This window comes from Gossypium hirsutum, chromosome A10 (genome assembly GCF_007990345.1).
Source record: "Gossypium hirsutum isolate 1008001.06 chromosome A10, Gossypium_hirsutum_v2.1, whole genome shotgun sequence".
NCBI classification, from domain to species: domain Eukaryota; kingdom Viridiplantae; phylum Streptophyta; class Magnoliopsida; order Malvales; family Malvaceae; genus Gossypium; species Gossypium hirsutum.
In genome coordinates this window covers 21,489,487-21,509,510 of record NC_053433.1, presented here as the reverse complement: position 1 = coordinate 21,509,510, position 20,024 = coordinate 21,489,487, and the positions used below count along the sequence as shown (strand labels likewise).

Here is a 20,024-nt window from a genome sequence, read left to right as displayed (position 1 = left end):
TCGACTTCTAATTCTGTTTTTATTTTATTTTTCCACATCAAAACATTTAATTCTATTTTTTTTATTTTTTCCAGAAACACAGGTTTTCTTGGGCACGATTCTACCTAGGATTTCAAGAAACAAGCATTCGTGCAATCCGGTCCCTGAGGATTCGACCCTACTTCCCCTTTACTATTCTTTTTCATTATTTTGTAGGAAATATGATATATTTGGTGCTCTCAATGACAACATCAGCTATTTATATAACAATTATGAAAATTGAGATATTTGTGAAACAAATGAAATATGATATGGTTATTGTAATATTTAAAATTTAATATGTGTTTATATTTTAATTGTATATTTGTAAATTTCTTATTCTTAAATGTTCGGATTATAGAAATATCACTTAGTTTTTACTCAACATACGATTTTTTTTTCCGTACGCAGTTTAGGTACTTAATTTTGATCGTTGACTCAGCATCAAACAACGGTCCCGATCTCAAACGTGGTGATGTTTATTCTTTTGTGTCGGCATGTACCTATGGTGTCTAACTATTAGATATTTTGTGAATTAATTGTAATGAGATTATAAGTTTAATATTGGTTGGTTATAAACATTTAAATATGTGCTTGCGTTAAAGCTATAATATGACATGTTTAATTGGTGTTTAAGTGTTCATAAATTAGGCAAAATAGATGGAATTAGGTATGTTTACAAAATTGGATTTGAATGGTACTTTGATGATATGTATTGATGATATAATTGTGGTACCAATGAAGCTACATTGGTTAGGCACCTAGGAAGTTTGTTTGATATGATTTGGAGGTGTTTGGTTGTGTTTTGAATTGGTTAAATGAATTATTTTTGAGTTGCTTATTTCCAAGCTTGCAGCGAATGGTAAACTTGTTGTTTAAGGTATATTTTGAGTCGACACGGCTGTGTGAACCCTGTAGCTTTGAAAATTTTTATTATTTTTCGAAAAATTCTCTAAGTTTCAAATTAGTCCTTATTTGTTTCTAATACGTAATTTGGGTCTCGAGGGCTCGAATAAGGGACAATATGTATGAGTTTGATTAGTTTTGTCTTTAATATTATATGATATGAAATGCTTGAAATTATGTCTGTTTGATCGGTAATACTCTGTAACCCTATTCCGGCGACGGATGTGGGTTAGGGGTGTTACAATCTACAAGTTAACCACATGTGAGTTATCAACTTGAAACCTGTCATTTGCGAGATTTCTTGTTCAATGATTTGATTAAGAATAAAATTTTTAGATTATGCAATTGAGACAATTTTTGCTAATGTTTGTGAACTTATTTCTCAGGTTTTTAATGATTATTGTATGTTAGATTATTGGTGCAAATAACTATCACAAAGCCTGTTGCTTATACGTATAAAATGATTTAGCATAATTAGTGATTTAATGCCTCCAATTAGTAGCCAAACTATATCTTTTGAGAACAAAACTTTTGTATAAGGATATGATATTTTATATGAATTGACATTTGTACGTATCATGTCATAAATTATGAAAAATACCCTTTATTACAATTGGTTTTTGGTTAGGAGCCAAATACAACCCATTTTTGAATTTTTGAATTTGCAAAATATGTTCAAACTACACCACAATGTACAAAATTGATATTGAGAGAAATTTAGAAATATATAGTAATTTTGAGTCTCTTTTTATTAATAAATATCTTGAGCAAATTAGAGATTCAATTATGACATGATTTTGCGATTACTATTTTAATTTGATAGTTCTCCCAACATTAGAGGGAGAGAAATAATAGATGGATGAAATAAATTACTTAGGATGAACTATCATTATCTATATATAAAAAGTAAGTTGAACTAGAAGTTCAAAAATGATAATTTATCTTATTGCAAGTTAACTGCCAAATGCATTTATTGACCTGATGAGAATAACCAAGCGTTTTATGACAACTAATGTTTTGATTTGAATCGAAGTCCTAGTAGGAAAATATGTTAGAATAAATGAAATTAATACATGCCTGAAGCTTGCTAGTTTGACTACTTTCAAAGATGAAAATTCTCGTAAAAGAAAAATAACTATGAATGATCATATAGTGGAGGCGGGTGCTCCTGAAGAGATCCAAGACATAACTAATTATTTAAACTCTAGAAGAGATTTAGGTACCTGAAGATGAAAATAATGAAAATAGAGATATCTCAATAAGTTATGTTAATACGAGAAAATGTAGAACCAGGAAATAAAGGTTGTCGACAACGATTTTGAATGCAATAGTATTATTGAAATAATGAAATGACGAGGATCTTGAATTTGTTGAGAAATATAGACATGGAATAGATTGACCAAAATCGAAAGACAATTTAAGTAGAATTAAATTCGTGAAGTTTTTGGATCAGTAGTCAAGATGTCTAATGGTATAAAGCTAGTGAGGTACAAATGAATAATTTTGAAAAAACAAAATAAATGAAGTTTTTCATTAAGTCCTAATATTGAAAAGATATTCTTTGTGGAGGATACAATAACCTTTAGATATCTTATTAGCCTGACAATTTACAAAAGATTTGACATGTGTCCAATCATTGTTGTTATAGACTTTCGTATGAATAACTATATAGTTAAAGTTTATATTAAAATCATAGAAGAATTTAGAATGCTAGAAACATATAGAAATTCCGAGGAAATTGTTCAATATGTTTGCATAAATATTTATTTATTTGATTTAAACATATGCCTTCTTATAGAAGAATTATGATCAAAGTTTGCTATGATTATTATTGAAACTCCTAAAGATATCAAAATATATTTCCCCATTTTTTCCCCTCACTCATGACTTTCAAAAGAATGATGATATAAATGCTTATCAAACTTCTTCAAGTGATCATTTGAAAAGCTAGTATTAAAAAATGAATACGTAGAATTTGAGATATCATGTGATGTTGTTATGAGGGAGAGTAAAAAAATGTTGTACTCTTTTTTCCTTAATTGAGGTTTTGTCTCATTAGGTTTCCTTGATAATGTTTTTAATAAGACAATATGTTACATGTATTAGAAATAAGTGCACTCTTTTTCCTTTACTAGAATTTTTTTCTCACAGGGTTTTCATCTTAATAAAGTTTTTGTAACACCTTATACTTGACACGATCCCTAAGTCTGAGCTACAGTGTGTCACATTTGTTGCCAAAGCAACTATAATCAATTCAAAATTAAATTTATATAATTGATATGATAATCATCAACAAAGATACATTCCTTATTCATACTAAAGTAGATCTACATTTCATTTATATATGCACCTAATCACATATAACAAATCCACCATATATATATTACTACTAGAGTATAAGATATAACATTTGATTATAACATCATTCAATTACCACAAAACCTAACCTATTAGGTACATGCCAAATATAAGTAATGTTGAAAACTAACAAATATGGCTGAGGCTGGGATTATGGATCGGATGTTGTGGTCGATGCACGAAAATCCTGAATTAGATCTAACTTGTGAATGGAGAAAGCAATATGTATGCTGAGTAAAACATTCAGTGTTTTTTTTTTATAATTTAAGTAGATAATATTAATATTAGCAATTCTACCTAAATAAACGTGTATATCTATATGCATATATCTATCATATACTTATAACTTGAAGTTACCAAGCTTATCATTCTCGATCATAAACTTGTTATGTGAACAAAACCAACAATTCTTCTTTTTGCTTCAATACAATTCACAAATACAAATCATTATACTCATAATAATAATTTAAAACTAATCTCTGACACCTCGTAATTCAACTCAATCGTCAAGTTTAATCATTGGTCCCAAGCTACGGAATAGTACCACATATATCAGAATAAAACATTTACCATTTATAGTAATTAATTTCATTTAAACATCAAATCATGTCATAATTCCATGAATAATGTGAAATATAATCAAAATCGAGTCTCAAACGAGTTTACGAAAGCTCTTAAGTTGACCCAAGAACAAATAATAATTAAACTGGAAACCTTTTCAAAAATAATGGAAATTTTGCAAAACAAAGGTCACACGATAGTGTGCCTAAGCCGTGCAACTCACTGTGGCTGTGTAGACCAAAATTGATCAATTCTTCCAATAGTCACAAAGTCGTGTCACCAACCCATGTGGTCAAATTGTCAAACAAACGAGAGCTTTATGGTTTTGAAATATCTTACATTCCAGTGATCACATGGCCATGTCACCGGCCCGTGTGTGTCACACCGCAATGTACCAACCCGTGTGGTACAAAAATGTACCACTTTGATCCCTGTTCAAGCCAACTATTCCAAAACCTCAAAACATACATTTACACAAATCATCTCAAAACAAAGCTAAAACATGCCATATATCATTCTCCTAAACATTTAACCAATATGCCACATTGGCACCAATACAAATCAATGTATCAATACAATCTACTCAACTACTTAAATCATTCAAGCTTAACCTACCACATTGCCATCATGTTTTCATGCCAATTCCTTATTGCCATTCACACCACATTAGCTCAAACAAGCCACATTCAACATTTGCCACTTATACATACTTATAAGCATTATATGCAAGTTTCAAAAATTAGGCATCACATGTAGTTCAACTTGTAAACTTTCAAAATAATTATATATGCACTACATCCCCAAAATATATGTCATGTAACCGAGTCCAAAACAATAAAAAGCCTTGTAACACCCCAGACTCGGCCTAGACGTTATGGCTGAATCGGGCGATGTCACATGATAGCGTTTTGAAAACTAAATTGTTGCGATAAAACCATTTTCATTTGTTGACTTTTGTTATCTCCAAATCATTTACCTAATTAATCGATTACTTTAAAACATAATTTCATTGCGGAAGCTTTAGCAATTATTTATTTTGACCAAAAATAGTTCACTTTATTGAAAACCTTGATTGTTAGGAAAATTTCGTATTTGTTAAGTTTGAAGTTAAAAATCCGTAAAAACATTTAAATTTTTACAAAGCTTAAGCAACCGGTCCATAAAGTCCAATTACATAAACATTTCCCACAGTCAATAAATCTATAAACGAGAGAGAAATAGTTTAAATACGTGTGGCCACCGTTGAGTCCTCTACTGCACCGATCCGTCAAGTCCGAGGATTACCTACACAAATTAAACAGAAAAGGGTAAGTTTTCGCAACTCAGTGTGTAATCCCCATAGAAATCACACATACAAAATACGAATCAAGTGTCATAAATAAATAGTCTGGGGCCGAAGCCCTTTATAGAATCAGTTAGGGCCTTAGCCCATCAGATACAGAATCAGATACAACTTAGGGCCTTAGCCTATGTCAGATACAGTATGCAGATAGAATATCAGAATCCTACCCACCAACCTCTACACACCATCTTCGTCCAACCCTACACACCATGTGGGGATAAAATCGACCCACCTATCCCTACACACCATGCTGTACCAAAATCACATAATCAGATAATTGCAGCAGAGCTACTAGATAATAGGCTTAATAACCTTTCAGACACTTCTTCCAAATAATATCATCCCAACCCCGATGCAATGCAACATACGAAAATGACATGCTAACATGCAATATATCAGATCATACATTCAGCTCAGATATCTCAGTTCATGCTCGATATAGAAATCTGACAGTCAAAATACTCAATGAGGGGTCTAAGTAGCACTTACCGACCCTAAGGTAGGTCCATAGTTGACTTGGGCGATCCGTGCAACCTTACATATCAATTCAGAAAAATAGGCTCACAAGCCCATGTGACCTGCCCATATGGGCCCACACGCCCGAATGGCCCATATGGCCCAAATTGGCCTTGGCTGTGTGGATTACACGGCCTGACCCAGAATCTCACACGGCCCAATAGGTCGAGCCCTGTGTCACACACGACCTCACCGGCCATCACACGACCGTGTCATGGGCCGGTGCCTTACGCGCACGGCCAGGATCGTTGATCACACGCCCGTGTGCTGTCACACGGCCTACCACACAGGTGACTACACGTCCGTGTAGCGTCGACAGGAACATTTTTTGGCTTTCGTCATTTCTCGTTTTCTGCGTTTTCGTGTACACACCTGGTTTCGATTTGTTGCAAAACACTTCCGAGCCTCTCGAGACCCAAAATCAGTATATTTCATCCTTTTAGAAACCCAAAAATGAGTTTAAATCGATTAATTGCAATTAAAAAAAGTCGGCTTACCACTACAGAACGAACACTACTCTGGATTAAATCAACAAATCGTGGTTTCCAGCCTCACCACTTTCTCCTAAAACGCCAGCAAGAACAGAAGAACACATTACGATTGATGGAAACCATGATCGAAAGGAAGAGAGGAACTTACCAACTAGCAAAATAAAGAAAAATAATGAAAAATCAAAACGAACAACAATATAACAGAGTTTCACAGCAGGAACAACCAGGAGGCCAAAAAAAAACGACAAAAACCTGAAAGGAACAGAAAAAGAAATGGCGTCAGAAACGGGAAGAGGGAACCAAAATTTTGGAGGAAAATAATAAAAAAGATTCCGATAACCTCCTACTACATCCTATTCCTTAATTTTCTCCCTCAACCTCTCCACTGCTCAGTAGTGTACTTTATTGAAACTCAAATTCTTACCCGGCACAAGCAGCAAAATATATTTCCTTTACTCTCGCAGGGATGTGAACTTCAGACTTCTAGCATAACAACATACCTTTTAACCACCAAACCAGCAGGCCTATTCTAATATAATTTTACCCACATATAGTCATAAGCCTACTAAACAAGAGTGAGGCTTTATTCATAAAAATACCAAAATTCACCCAAGTTGTGACTTGAACTTGGGACCTCACACACACACCCAGAACACTTAACTATTGAAGCAAATACACAGTTGTAATATTTTATCAGAACATAAATTTAAAACTTGGAGCGTTACAAGACTACTAAATTCAATTACCATTATAACACATCATACCATATTCAAGCCTATTTATAATTTACTTATACTTAACCAAATACGTACACCATCATCATAGTTTATAAATCATGTAGATAAAAGTTATAACAAGATGACACAACATTTAAGTCATATCTTAAGATCACTAATTTGCCATACCAATAATACTTGTATCATCTAACAATTCACCATCAAGTTCATACTTTCATATAAATGTTATCCATCCAAAATTACAAGTATATTAGTCCTATATACATACCATTTTTAACTTGTAAGATTCTCATTTGTATAATCATTACAAAACAACCAACTCAATAAGGCATAATTTAGCATTTACCATACCATTTCACTTTTCAAATTTACCAATTCATCTACATAAGTATTTTAAACATGGTTAAAACATACCTATACCAACAAACCACTAAACATTTATGCCACATTGCCATTTCAACTTATATAATTCTTGCATATAATCTATCAACAATAAATCATATAATCAAATTATACCAACTTCCAAGTACATATTCGTATTTACCATACAATTTATAGCTTACGATTTAGTCCCTTTTAAGTAAGTTCATCAAAATTCTAATTAATCTAAACTAACAAACATTAAATATAATCAAACATATCAGAAAACTTATATAATAAGTTCCATATGAACTTACCTGGGAAAACAACAACCAACAAAATGTCAAGGACTATTGCAAAATTTTTGCTTTTTTTCAATTATCTTTCGGTTGATTCAAATCCCAATCTATAATAATTCATTTCAATTTATCAATTCGAAGCATCTTATAATAGCCTATTGTAATCATATATTAATTATGTTTTATTTTTCGAAATCTTCCTACAATTTTGCATTTTATTCAATTTAGTCTCTAAAGCTGAAATAGTTATATCTTTCAAATTTGAGTTTTGATTTACAATCCGATTTTAATTACATTCTCCTACAGCCCTCTGTTATCTATAATTATAGAAATTTAACATCAATTTTGAATTTTACATACTTTAGTCCCTATGTTCAAAAACTAGCAATTAAACTTAAAAAACTAGTCATTTTCCATTTCTAAGCTTAAATTTTAATAATTTAACACAAAAACTTCAAACATTTATTAATGACAACTTTTAAAAATTTTAACAATTTTAAAAAATAACATTCAAGTTAGCTAAATCAAATTATAACGATCTCAAAAACATAATATTTATGAAAAATAGACTTAGAATCACTCATCATGCAAGGCCGAATGTTTCAATCTTAAAAATCTATTTTCTTTCGCTTATTGCTTGGTGAAGGTGAAGTAGAAGATGTTTCTTTTCTCCACTTTCTTATTTGTTTAATATATATTTTATACTTTTTAGTATTTTAAGAAAAATTTAACATAATTTATAAACATAAACCACACCTACCCGTCCACTTTAGTCTAAAATGGTGTATTTACCATGTTAGACTTTAGTTTAATTAACATCTTAATCCTTTAGCAATTAAAATCTATAGCAATTAACTTTTACAACTTTTATAATTTAATCCTTGTATCTTAATTAATTATCAGATTGACAAAATTAAGGGACCAAACTTTAGTTAAACTTTATACTAACCTCATAAATATTATTATTTAATATTTATGGTCTCAAACATTAGAAATGGGATTCCGAAACCACATTTTTCGATACCATTGATTTTAAAATTATTATACCTGTACCTTAATTAACTATCAATTAAACAAAAATTACTAGACTAAATTTTAATATATTTCTATACTATTTAATATTTATGAACACGAAACATTTTGGAACCTAGAAATCGGGTCGTTACAATTTTAAGAGGCATATTATCTACCAATAAATATCCAATGGAAAGTGTTATGAATGATTTATTATTGAGTGGATGTCTATTAAGATAACTATATATTTAATGTATTTTTGGAGTTTAATATTCATTAGAAGTAAAATTTTATTTCATCTATACTTCTTATTTCTATAAATATAAATTTAGGAAAAACATTGTAAACATTCCTATATTATCATAGTTCTTTTTCTCTCCTAATTTATTTGTTCTTTTACTCTTTTTTATTATTTATTTAATAATAATAATAAGCATTTTTTAAATTCATCAAATTATTATTATTTTGTGCGTAATTATGAATGTAAAATATGCTTCCTATGAAAAAGAATACGATTGTTCAAACAAAAAAATTACAAAATAATGAGTTGGAATAATTATTTAATATATAAAAATTATCTATTCATTAAACATTTTTCATTTCATTTAAACGAAAACTTCAAAATCCTAAACAAACAAACTATATACATCCACTCAAAACTTCAAAGCTATAAACCAAAACCAAAACCAAAAAAAAAAGAAAAAAAAAACTAATTAACAAGGAAATGGCCGTAATTACAAATTAGAATAATCTTGTTGATCATGTCTATGTAAATTATCATTGGTTTGGGATTTTTCTGGAAAATTAATATTGGTCTGGGATTTTGATGGAAGAGTATTGAAGCTAGAAGCAGATAAAATAAGAGATTCATCCAAAAATGGAGGTTTAGTCGGGGAAGGCAAATCCATGTCTTTATGTCTTAAAATCTGAAGAACTTTGGACATATTTGGTCTTAAAGTTGGCTCCGCTTGTGTGCACAGCAAACCCAGTTGGATTTGTCTCTTTATTTCTTCAATTTGATCCTCCGAATTCAAGCTTTCATCGATGATTTTTGTTGTTGTGTTTGATTGAAAATGCCTCCATGCCTGAAAATCAATATTAAATATTATATTCACTACAAGAGATAGGACTGGTTGTCATCAGCAATTTTTATAGGATTGGTTGTCATCGGCAATTTTTCTAATATTTCTGATAGAAATTTTACAACGGATGGGAAAGTTCCCTAAAAAAGATTTGGGTCGAAGAATTTCATATTTTTAACAACCAAAAAATATTTAGATGAAAAGAAAGGAGAAAGAATGTAAGAAAGATGCGATATTATGATTACATCAGTCACCAAGGTTTCGAAATAATTGTCGGATTCGATTTTGGTGTTTTTAACTCCACTGATGATTTCAAGCATTAGAACTCCAAAACTATAAACATCCACTTTTTCAGTTAATCTTCCTTTGGCTATGTATTCGGGAGCCATGTATCCGCTACAAAAATTCAATCAAAAAGTTGCATTAGTTACACCTTATTGCGAATAAGCTTCGAATGTGATGAGAAAGACGACTTACAAAGTACCGGCCACAGTGTTGTTGACGAGGGATATCCTATCGGAATCGCGGGAACAGAGCCTGGCGAGGCCAAAATCCGCGATTTTGGGTCGAAATTTGATGTCCAACAAGATGTTACTGGCCTTGATGTCTCGATGAATGATCCGAACTTCGCAGCCTTTGTGTAGAAATTCCAAACCTTCGGCTGTTCCCATAATTATTTTCTGCCTTTTTCCCCAATCCAACTCTTTCTTCTTCTCAGGATCTTTCTTCCAGGGGCCATCAAAACAGTCACCATTTTGTTTTAGTATTGAGCTAATTGAATGAATTAATTGTAGTAATTGGGATTCAGGCACGTGAGTGTTGAATTTGGATATTCTTTTCAATCCATATTAGACAACACTCACATTTGTAGCTTACCAAATAAGATGCCGTCGAGGCTTTTGTTAGCAAGGTATTCATAGACGAGGAAATTCTCAATAATGGTAAAGCAACCGCCAAGGCAACGAACCAAGTTTTTATGTTGGGCTTTACTGATAACATCCATCTCATTGTATATTTCTCTACTTCGATTCCTTCCATTTACATATAATCGTTTTACTGCAATTTCTCTTCCATCTGGTAATGTTCCCTACAGTACAAATTTTCAGATTTCACACCTCAATACATTGATCAACTTAGGAATCAATTTTCTTTTTGTAAAACTGAAACAAAAATCATAGCGTATACCTTAAATACTTCACCATATCCTCCAGAGCCAAGCTTGTTAGCTTCATTGAAGCAATCAGTTGCTTTCTCTAGTGTTGAAAATTTGAACTGCAAGAATTTCATGGCCTGATCTAGTGCGGCCAGGTCCACCTCTTTCCCTGCGTCTAAAAGCCAAATTTAAGGAGAAATTAAATACAATCCCTTCTCAAATGAGGGATGGCAATATTTGTAGGTAACCTTACCTTTCCATTCACGTCGAGGATTCATCTGTTTGTAAGCCATTTTCCCCAAACGCAGTCCAATGGCAACGGCCAATGTGCAGACCACAGCCGTTAAAAAGATGTAAATTATGAACGATATTATGGCATCTACAAAACACAAATGAACCTAATTAAAAGGCCTGTGCGTATTTAAAAGAGAAAAAGAAGATCAAAAGGCAAAAGGCAAATGAAACTAACATCGGACTGCACCAGCATTGGTGTCATGACCGAAATCATAAGTGGAATAACGCAAAAAGCAGCCAGCATTGAGCGCACGACCTTCTTTAGAGGGCACGCACCGGAAGACGAGGTCGACGGCATCGGCGAGACAAGAGGAGCACATTTCCTTATCCAAGATTTTCCAGCACTGAGCCATCCCATGAACCGTGGTCCCATTCCTCGACTCTTGGAACAAGGCAAACCCTTTTTTGTCGGGAGCCTTGTGAACCATCCTGGGCAACATGTCTCTCAATACCATCTTGAAATCTTCGTTGGTGTCGACATCATCGCTGCATCTCTACCTTCCATTCAATCCCCAAACAGGAAATTTAATAACATGTTATAAATCAAACGAACCACAATTAACAAATATATGAACTGAGAACACATTATAGCAAGTTATTAAGCATTATTTTTCAAGGTTATGGCAAAAAAAGAGAGAAAAATATATATGTAAAGAAACTCACATTGATATCACCATCTGCAGTGACTTCCCTATAGAAACTATAATTGTTAGCCCTTATAAAGCAACCATCAAGATAAACACGACCACCGGTGGTCGGGAAACAAGCCGGTAAAATATTACTGATCCTCGCAAAGCATTGGGCGCATTCAACGCTCGAGAGATCATTCATGCACTGCGATAACACGTAAATTTTATCAGGCGGCTTTCCGGCTTCATTAAACGCAAACTTGTTACGATACATCTCCGGTTCCATCTTTTGAAGGATGGACTCGTAATTCTTCAAGTAATCATCCTTGTTCTGCACCGTGGTCGTCTCGCATGAACGGGCAACAAGATCGAGTCGAGTGTCTGCATAAGAACGTACGGAGATGACGATTAAAGAGAAGATGATCAAGAGAGCTGCGCCTGCCATGGAAGGAGGAAGTAGAGGATCAATGAAGATGGGATTCTTTTGTATTTTCATTTTTAATTAGTTGAGAAATTTTTTAGACTCTTGGTTTTGTTAGTTTAGTTTTTCATTCGTTTTAATTATTTTCTTATATTTAGACTTTATATATTGTTAGGTTTATATTTAGAAAAAAAGAAAGATGGTGTTACTGAAACGGTTTGATGTGGGATATACATACACCCAAATAAATATTAGTTTTTGGTTTCATTTTCCAGTTCTTGGTTTTTTTGGTAGGATTCCTCAATTTAGGATATGTGTCGTTTTGGGATTTGCTTAATTAAAAAAAAGGTTAAATTGATGGGATAAATTTATTGTATTTAAAATATTTTAATATTTAATAAAGTTTATTTTCTCAAAGTAAATATTTAATAAAAGTATATGTTTGGTAAAATATATACTAAAAATTCTATTGTTCGTGTTTGTAAAAGTCACGTATTTAAAATTTAAATTAATAATAACATATGAAATATGTATGATATTAAAAAAAATGAGTGCGTTTCTATCCCTTTTGAGTTATGACCTGTATGTTGATGTTGAGATTGTTTATTCTTGTAGCTATGGTAAGTGGCGCTTTACTAGCTTTTACAGCAACCCTGAGGAGAGGCACAAAAAGGAATCGTGGGAGTTATTATCTTAATTAAGTCATCGTCTTTTTTTGCCCTGGGGACCTTGGTGATTTTAATGAATTAATGTGGTCCCATGAGAAAAAGGGCAGTAGTTTGCATAATTCAACCCCTATTGAGGATGTTAGTCAAGCTTCAAACAATAATGGACTAAGTGATATTGGATTCATGGTTTCTTGGTTTAGTTGAAGGTATGGATGCATTTTGTATGCTTCTATTCAAGAATGACTTCACAAAGTGTAGCAATCGAAGAATGTTAGTCCATGTTTCTTGAGTTTCGTACATCATCTCCCTTTCATAAAATCCGATCATTGCCCTTTGTTCTTGATACAAGGATGGTTGACAGCCAACGCTCTATTACTGGTACTCAACAATCTTTTCGGTTTGATGATACATAGGTGTTTGAGAAGTCTTATGAGGCAGAGATCTGAAGATTAAGGTTGTCTACTACATCTTCGGTCCATTTATGTCTCTCTGAGCTAAGTGAATGTTTACTAGCATGAAGTAGCTCCCATACACCCATTAGGAGGGTAGATAAACACTAGTTGCAAAATAAGCTTGTTGATCTTTACTGTTAGGATCCTTCGAATGATATTATTTTGGATGTTCTAGATACTAAATAGGCTATTGGGTCGGTAATTGATTGCCTTTGTTTTGCTTACTAATAAGAATATTAGCAAGATTTTTAAAAATTGAATGATTAGTCAAGAAGTTTGGCAAGCTAGTTGTTTGAAGGTATCTATAGATATGCTCGGTAAAGATTAGTACTAAGTTCTCGTACGATCTGTGAGAGTCATCAAGAAATCTCTACATTGGTATCCATCATATCCATATAATTATTGTATCGTAAGAGATGTTTTTAAAGAGCTCCTATTCAATTGTATTTCTCTTTAAGAGGTCTGAAGGTGAGTGACAAGCATTCAATTGCAATGTTTAGGGCTAGAGAATTATTTGAAGAGAGTGCCCACTTTACATCATTTATTTTAACATGTTGTAATGATTGTAATTTTTGTTTGATGCCTTCTACCTGGGTTTGAAGGTTGTTTGTGGTAAGGTTTGAAGGTTAAATATAAGGCATTCTTAGTAATGACCAAGCTGGGAAGAATTGCTTTTTCATCATTTGATAATGTCTAGTTTTGGGGGGTTTATGATCTACTTGTAATTTTTGCGTAAGCAAGGTGTTTTGTAGGGTTAATTGCAAGTTTTGTTAAAGCATTTATAAATATAGATTAAATAATGGCATCGTTTGAAATTTGTTAATTTCTGTGTTAATGTAACTTAAGTGGGAAGGGAGAAATGCAAAGAATGAAGGGGATATGACTAGATGAATGATAGGAAGTTTTCACTCTGGGGTTTGAAAGCCTTGCTTAGTAAGAGAGCCCTCCCTTCTTCTAGTGAGTAGGAGATTATATATACCTGATGCTAAATAAGTTTCTTCTTATTGATGTTTATACGGTAAGTCATGTGGTCTTATTAACATGTCTGCTTAGGTAGATCTTTTGAGTTATGTGTCACTTCGGTAAGCCTTTAAAATTACATGGTAACAAGTTGATAGGCCTTACAAGTGGCGAATGAGACATGACGGAGCTTTGAGTTTAAGTAGGATGAACACTTGGCAAGATCTCCAATAAAGTGAGGTGAATCAAGACGAGGAGTATAACACTTCATACATCTTACTATTTCATAGTTTTATATCCTTGATATTGACATTATACCAAATTCTTAAATGGTCATGCCGAATAGTTTCCAGTTTTCTTTGAATATCATTGATTTCAAGCTTGGTTCATGATTTTTGAATAATTTCTCGCTTCTCGTTTCACATGTCTATAGAGCTTCAAACTATTTTCATTTCCCCTTACCTCTGTCACCAGTGTTAACCTAACCTCTATATAAGTACACCTATATAGGTGCAAGATTAGATGCAATGCCCCTATATAAGTCCACCTATATAGGTGCATGATTAGATGCAATGCAGGTTAAGAGTTTAACTATGGCCTTTGGAAGTTTTACACACTAGTTAACTAATCTACAAATCTATCAATTTATTTTCATATTAACTCCCTACCCTTCGCTTATTGGTCCAAGTGTAACAATTGCTATTAAAACCCAAATCTATTAAATTACATTATTCTTAGGTATCCTTGAATTGTAACAATCCAATTTTTGTTGGTGTCGAAAAATTTAATTTTAGGAATATTTTCTTAAATCGAGTCATTCTATGAAATCAAATTGAGACGTTTTTGGGAATGGGCACTATAGTGAGTTATAGGATTATTAATTGGTTAATTGTTATTAATTAGAATCAGTACTTGATTAGTATTTAAAGCCTATGGACTAGATTGTAAGGTTGAAAAAATTAGTGTGGTTAATGTGAGAAACTAGAAAATAACACTTAGATAAGAAGAGGTCCTTAACTGGTATTTATCCAAGTCCTTATTAGCAAAATTCCATGTTTGAGTTAGTTAATGAAGGGAATGGTTTTCCCACCTTATTTTGCAAAATATTATTTTTCCCAAAATTCTCTCTAAGTACTCTATATTTATTTTGACATTTTCAAATCAACACTTTGATTTCTATTGAATCAAATTATAAGGTAAGATTATTTTTCAAAATGTTCTTCCTTTTAAATAAGATTTCTCAAGATAGAAACTCAATAAATTTCTTTCTCTTTTCTTTACATTTTAGGCTAGCTTTGGTGGAGTGGAGGAGTTGTTCAACTTTTGATTTCTTGATTTAATTTTTATATTTCCAATAAGGTGAGTTGTTTTCTAACTTTAATCTATGATTTTTAACCATTGAAAAGTAATTTTTTTATTTTATCTTCATTATTTTTTTATTTTTGACATTTTTAAGAGTAGTGAGAAAAAGTTTTAATATAGTGTTTCTATGATGTTCTTGAGTTAGATTTTTGTTAGTTTTTAGTTTTAGAGTAGAATGGAAAGATAAAAATTCAACTTTTTTTTTTGAAGCAAAATGTCTGGATTTTATTAAAACAAAATAACAAGACCAAGCCTAACAAGCCTAGTACAAAAAGAAACAGAAAAACAATTCAAACGGGCTAAAAACCCAAACCCAAACCCAAACAAAACAGAAACAACTAAACACGGACCTAAGAGTCCAATCCAAAACAGAAAACAAGATAAATGAAAAAAGATCCAGCTTGGCAAAGATGGGAAGCTCTAGAGGCTTCTACAAGCCAGCTGTTTCCCATTCAACCCATCTCTCAAAACTATCAAAATGCATCTGGGAAAACGTTACTTTAATGATCACCTCCATTAATTGCTGAATAGTGCCCATCATTTCCCTAGATAATTCAAAAAAGAGTTTCTCTCTTTCTCACCTCCCATTATTCACCTCCCAAAAGACTCTCCTGATGCAATCCACTAAAATCAATCTCGCTAGGACTTCACCCTTCGTCGCTCTTCATTCAGAGCTTCTTCCACACTAGAAGTGAGTGTATTCTGCAGATAAGTTGTCTCATTCTTCTGTAAACCCTCATTAGCAAAAAGATGAGCCACTTTGTTTGCCTCTCTTGATACAAATCGAAAAACACAGGACTCAAAATCGAAACTCAGATATTTTGAATCTTGTATAAAAACTTCGATTTCTGATCTATCATCGACTTTCTCTTGCAGTTTCCGAATAACCGTTCGGGAGTCGCCTTCAACTTTTACCTTTCGCAGCCCTTGAAGTAGCCCAACACGGATCGCCTGGAGGCACGCCATCGCTTCAGCAGCAAAAGCAGACGGTATATTCATATGAAATATTGTTTTAGCAAAAATGACTTCTGACCTTGCGTTCCTTGCTACTAAACCCGAACAAGACTCCTTTAATTCCTTTTTGAAAGCAGCATCAAAGTTGATCTTTACCCAAGGATCCGTTGGGGCATCCCATCGACTAATAAGAACCCGCATCGTTGGTAAGCTCAAACTCAACCTATCCAGTTCTCTGATGTAGTTCTTAATAAAAGCTGTCGTTTGAGATCCAGACTTTAGTTCACCTTCATGTATAAATATGTTCCTTGTATTCCAAAGCACCCATAAAGCACAGGCAATCGTCCTGCACTGATTAAAAGAAAATAACTCAAAAATGTTATTAAGCCAATCACTAAAATCTGAGTTATCCTCTTGAGAAGGCCAGTTAAATCCTAACATAGACCATGTTTCCTTTGCTATAGGGCACTCCTTGAATACATGCTCACTGGATTCCGGTCCATTATGACACCTCCGGCAAATAGCAGATCCCATCAGTATCCTATAGTGAAGATTACAAAAAATAGGCAAGAAGTTGCGAAAAAGCCTCAAATTTGTAATTTTAATCTTAGGAAGTAGATCTAAACTCCAAATTCTTTTGTAAAAATGCCTGTAATTAGAGTGTGTATTGTTCTGTCCCTCTTGTAAAATCAATCTGTGTCTGTTGCAAACCGTGTACTCCCCGTTCGGCTCTCTACACTAGATTATATGATCTGCCTGCTTATTCATGGACAGAGGAATACATAAAATCCGTTCCGCATCACTGACCGAAAAGGTATTAAAGATCAGTTCAGTTTTCCACTTCTTTGTACTAGCATCGATCAAATCTGCCACTAGTAACAAATAAGAATTGACATTCAAATTTTGAACTCTATACTCACTGCTTCCAGGAACCCAAGCATCACCCCAAATAGAGACGTTCATGCCATCACCGATCTTCCATCCCATCCCATTCAAAAGGAGACCTTTTGCCGCCCATATGCTTTGCCAGGTAAGAGAAGGTAAATTTCCTAACCTGGAGTTTAAAAAATCTGACTCTTTAAAGTATTTGGCTTTCAGTGTACGCGCTAATAATTAATTAGGATTACGTAACAAACGCCAACCCTGTTTGGCCAGTAATGCAATATTAAAAGAATTCAAATTGTGAAACCCCATCCCCCTTTCCTCCTTTGGGACACAAAAAGACTTCCAATTGCACGTGAATTCCTCGCTTCCCATAACTTTTCTACCACCAAAAAACCCCTAATATGTTCTCCAAATCTACGCACAAGGATTTTGGTAAAAAGAAACAAGACATTGTATAAGTAGGAATGGCCTGTAACACTGATTTTATAAATACTTCTTTTCCCCCTGAGATAGATGCCGAGTGCTCCAACTATCAATCTTCCGTTTCAGTCTATCTTTCAGAGATTGAAAAGCCATTTTCTTCTTTCGACCCACCATATTCGGAAGTCTCAAGTATCTTTCAGCCTCTGTCGAACACCGGACATTTAGAGACTGCAAAGCCAGATTCTTATCATAATCAGCCACATTCGAACTAAAGAAGACCATTGACTTTTTGAAATTAACACATTGGCCCGAACACGATTCATACTCTTAAAATGTCCTTAATCACCTGAATCCCCTTATCAGTAACCTCGCCAAAAAGGATGCAATCGTCGGCAAACATGAGATATGTGATTGGTGGAGCAGATCTACAAACCTTAGCCCCAAAAATTTTCCTATCCTGCCTGGCTAGTCTTATCAGCGCAGACAAACCCTCTCCACAAAACAAAAATAAGTATGGGCTTAACGGATCTCCTTGATGAAGCCCTCGTGGTGGGTTAAATTTTTGCCCTTCTTCACCATTAAGCAAAATTGAGTACTGAACCGAACTAATACATTTGATTATGAAATCAATGAAAGAATTTGCAAAACCCAGCTTTGACATCATACCTTTGATAAAAGGCTACTCCACACAATCGTAAGCCTTGCTCATGTCCAGCTTTAGAGACATAAAACCCTTTCTTCCTGACCTCTTGTTCTTAAAATAATGAAGGACCTCGTATACCAGTAACACATTATCAGTTATGAGTCTACCCGGTACAAAAGCACTTTGAGAGTCTTCAATACTACCATCCAAGACTTTTTGAAGGCGATTGGCCATAGGTTTGGCGATAATTTTGTAGAGAACAGTACAAAGATTGATAGGTCTAAAATTCTTTTCCAACAATGCTCCAATATTTCTGATAAAAGATTACCGGAAAACCATCTGGTCCCGAGCTTTTGTAGGGCCCATTCTATTTAACACCTCAACAATTTTCTCCTCGGTATATGGAACGAGTTAACACTGATTCATACTTTCTGAAATGCTGCAAGGTACCCCTGAAAGGATGTGATACAAATTACCTGTCCCATGAGAGTCAAAAAGATTAACAAAATAGTCCCGAGCAATATTCCCAAATTCGATGCTATCAGTAGCCACAAAGCCATTCTCCCTTTGTAAGCCATGGATTTGATTTGTACGTCTCCTTTGAGAAGCAATTTTGTGAAAGAACGAAGTGTTCCTATCACCCATCTTTAACCAGTTGACTCTTGCTCGTTGCTCCCAATATCACTCTTCCTTGTCCATTTCCAAATTTATCTATATTTTAACATCAACCAGTTCAGCCAAGGACTCCTCTGAACGCTCAACGCCATTCAAGACCTCCAACCTCCTAGCTAATTATTTGACATGACGGCCTCTTTTAGACTTAATCAGTTTTGCCCTTTTTTGCAATCCCTTTGCAAAAGCTAACATATGAGTTGGGAATGAATCCAAACTACTTTCCCACAGCTTTTTAACCTCTACCTCGCATGAATCTTCTAAGGCCCACCATGCCTCAAAGCGAAAACAATCAATTCTGCTCTTCCTTCCTCTGACCTCTGTCTCTATAAGCAAAGGACAGTGATCAGAGAACGAGTGCAGAAGGTGTCTCAGCGAAAAAGAAGGAAAAAGTTGAATCCATGCATCGTTAGCAACACCCCTGTCAATTCGTTCACGTATGTTATTATCCAAAAGCCGCCCCCTTTCCCAAGTAAACCAAGGTCCCAAGTACCCGATATCCATCAACTGGCAAGACTAAATTTTGACGAAATGCCTCCATTCTAGCCTCTTCTATCAAAATTACCCCTTGCTTTTCATTAGCAAAAAGTATATCGTTAAAATCACCTCCAACTAGCCAAGGAACATATTGTTTCTTCCGAACCTTCGTAGTAGCTCCAACCTCCGCTACAATCATCAACCAAAACAATGAACATGATTAGAAAAAAAATAATTAAACAAAAAATTCATTTTGATCTATCTTAAGATGCTATTGTTGAGTACTTAAGGTGTTCTAGAGATAAGAGTGCTGGTGGATATTTAGTGTTTAAGATTTCCCAATTTTG

The 20,024-nt window shown here is 33.7% G+C and overlaps 3 protein-coding genes across 3 annotated transcripts; all 3 read right to left on the bottom strand.

The window, feature by feature from the left end:
• Nucleotides 1–9,195: 9,195 nt before the first annotated feature.
• On the bottom strand, nt 9,196–11,619 carry LOC107895774 (putative cysteine-rich receptor-like protein kinase 43). Its single transcript, XM_041078504.1, has 7 exons — nt 11,307–11,619; nt 11,091–11,216; nt 10,870–11,006; nt 10,548–10,771; nt 10,162–10,455; nt 9,930–10,080; nt 9,196–9,687 (listed from the first exon to the last, which is right to left on the bottom strand). The coding sequence occupies exons 1-7, from the start codon at nt 11,584–11,586 to the stop codon at nt 9,337–9,339; spliced, it is 1,563 nt and encodes a 520-aa protein (XP_040934438.1). The 5' UTR covers nt 11,587–11,619; the 3' UTR covers nt 9,196–9,336.
• Nucleotides 11,620–11,636: 17 nt separating this feature from the next.
• On the bottom strand, nt 11,637–12,270 carry LOC121207958 (cysteine-rich receptor-like protein kinase 2). Its single transcript, XM_041078503.1, has 2 exons — nt 11,795–12,270; nt 11,637–11,705 (listed from the first exon to the last, which is right to left on the bottom strand). The coding sequence occupies exons 1-2, from the start codon at nt 12,254–12,256 to the stop codon at nt 11,637–11,639; spliced, it is 531 nt and encodes a 176-aa protein (XP_040934437.1). The 5' UTR covers nt 12,257–12,270.
• A 3,992-nt stretch (nt 12,271–16,262) lies between these two features.
• On the bottom strand, nt 16,263–17,111 carry LOC107895775 (uncharacterized). Its single transcript, XM_016821001.2, has one exon. The coding sequence runs from the start codon at nt 17,109–17,111 to the stop codon at nt 16,263–16,265; it is 849 nt and encodes a 282-aa protein (XP_016676490.2).
• Between the last annotated feature and the right edge of the window lie 2,913 nt (nt 17,112–20,024).

Excerpts from the sequence above, each read along its gene's own strand:
- LOC107895774 (XM_041078504.1), bottom strand. The coding sequence starts at position 11,586 with ATGGTATTGAGAGACATGTTGCCCAGGATGGTTCACAAGGCTCCCGAC. Across the intron at positions 10,456-10,547 it reads TTATTTGGTAAGCTACAAAT|CTCAATACTAAAACAAAATG; the intron begins GTGAGTGTTGTC and ends TCATTCAATTAG. Across the intron at positions 10,081-10,161 it reads AACACTGTGGCCGGTACTTT|CGGATACATGGCTCCCGAAT; the intron begins GTAAGTCGTCTT and ends GAATTTTTGTAG.
- LOC121207958 (XM_041078503.1), bottom strand. The coding sequence starts at position 12,256 with ATGAAAATACAAAAGAATCCCATCTTCATTGATCCTCTACTTCCTCCT. Across the intron at positions 11,706-11,794 it reads CTGCAGATGGTGATATCAAT|TTCATATATTTGTTAATTGT; the intron begins GTGAGTTTCTTT and ends ATGTGTTCTCAG.
- LOC107895775 (XM_016821001.2), bottom strand. The coding sequence starts at position 17,111 with ATGGGATCTGCTATTTGCCGGAGGTGTCATAATGGACCGGAATCCAGT.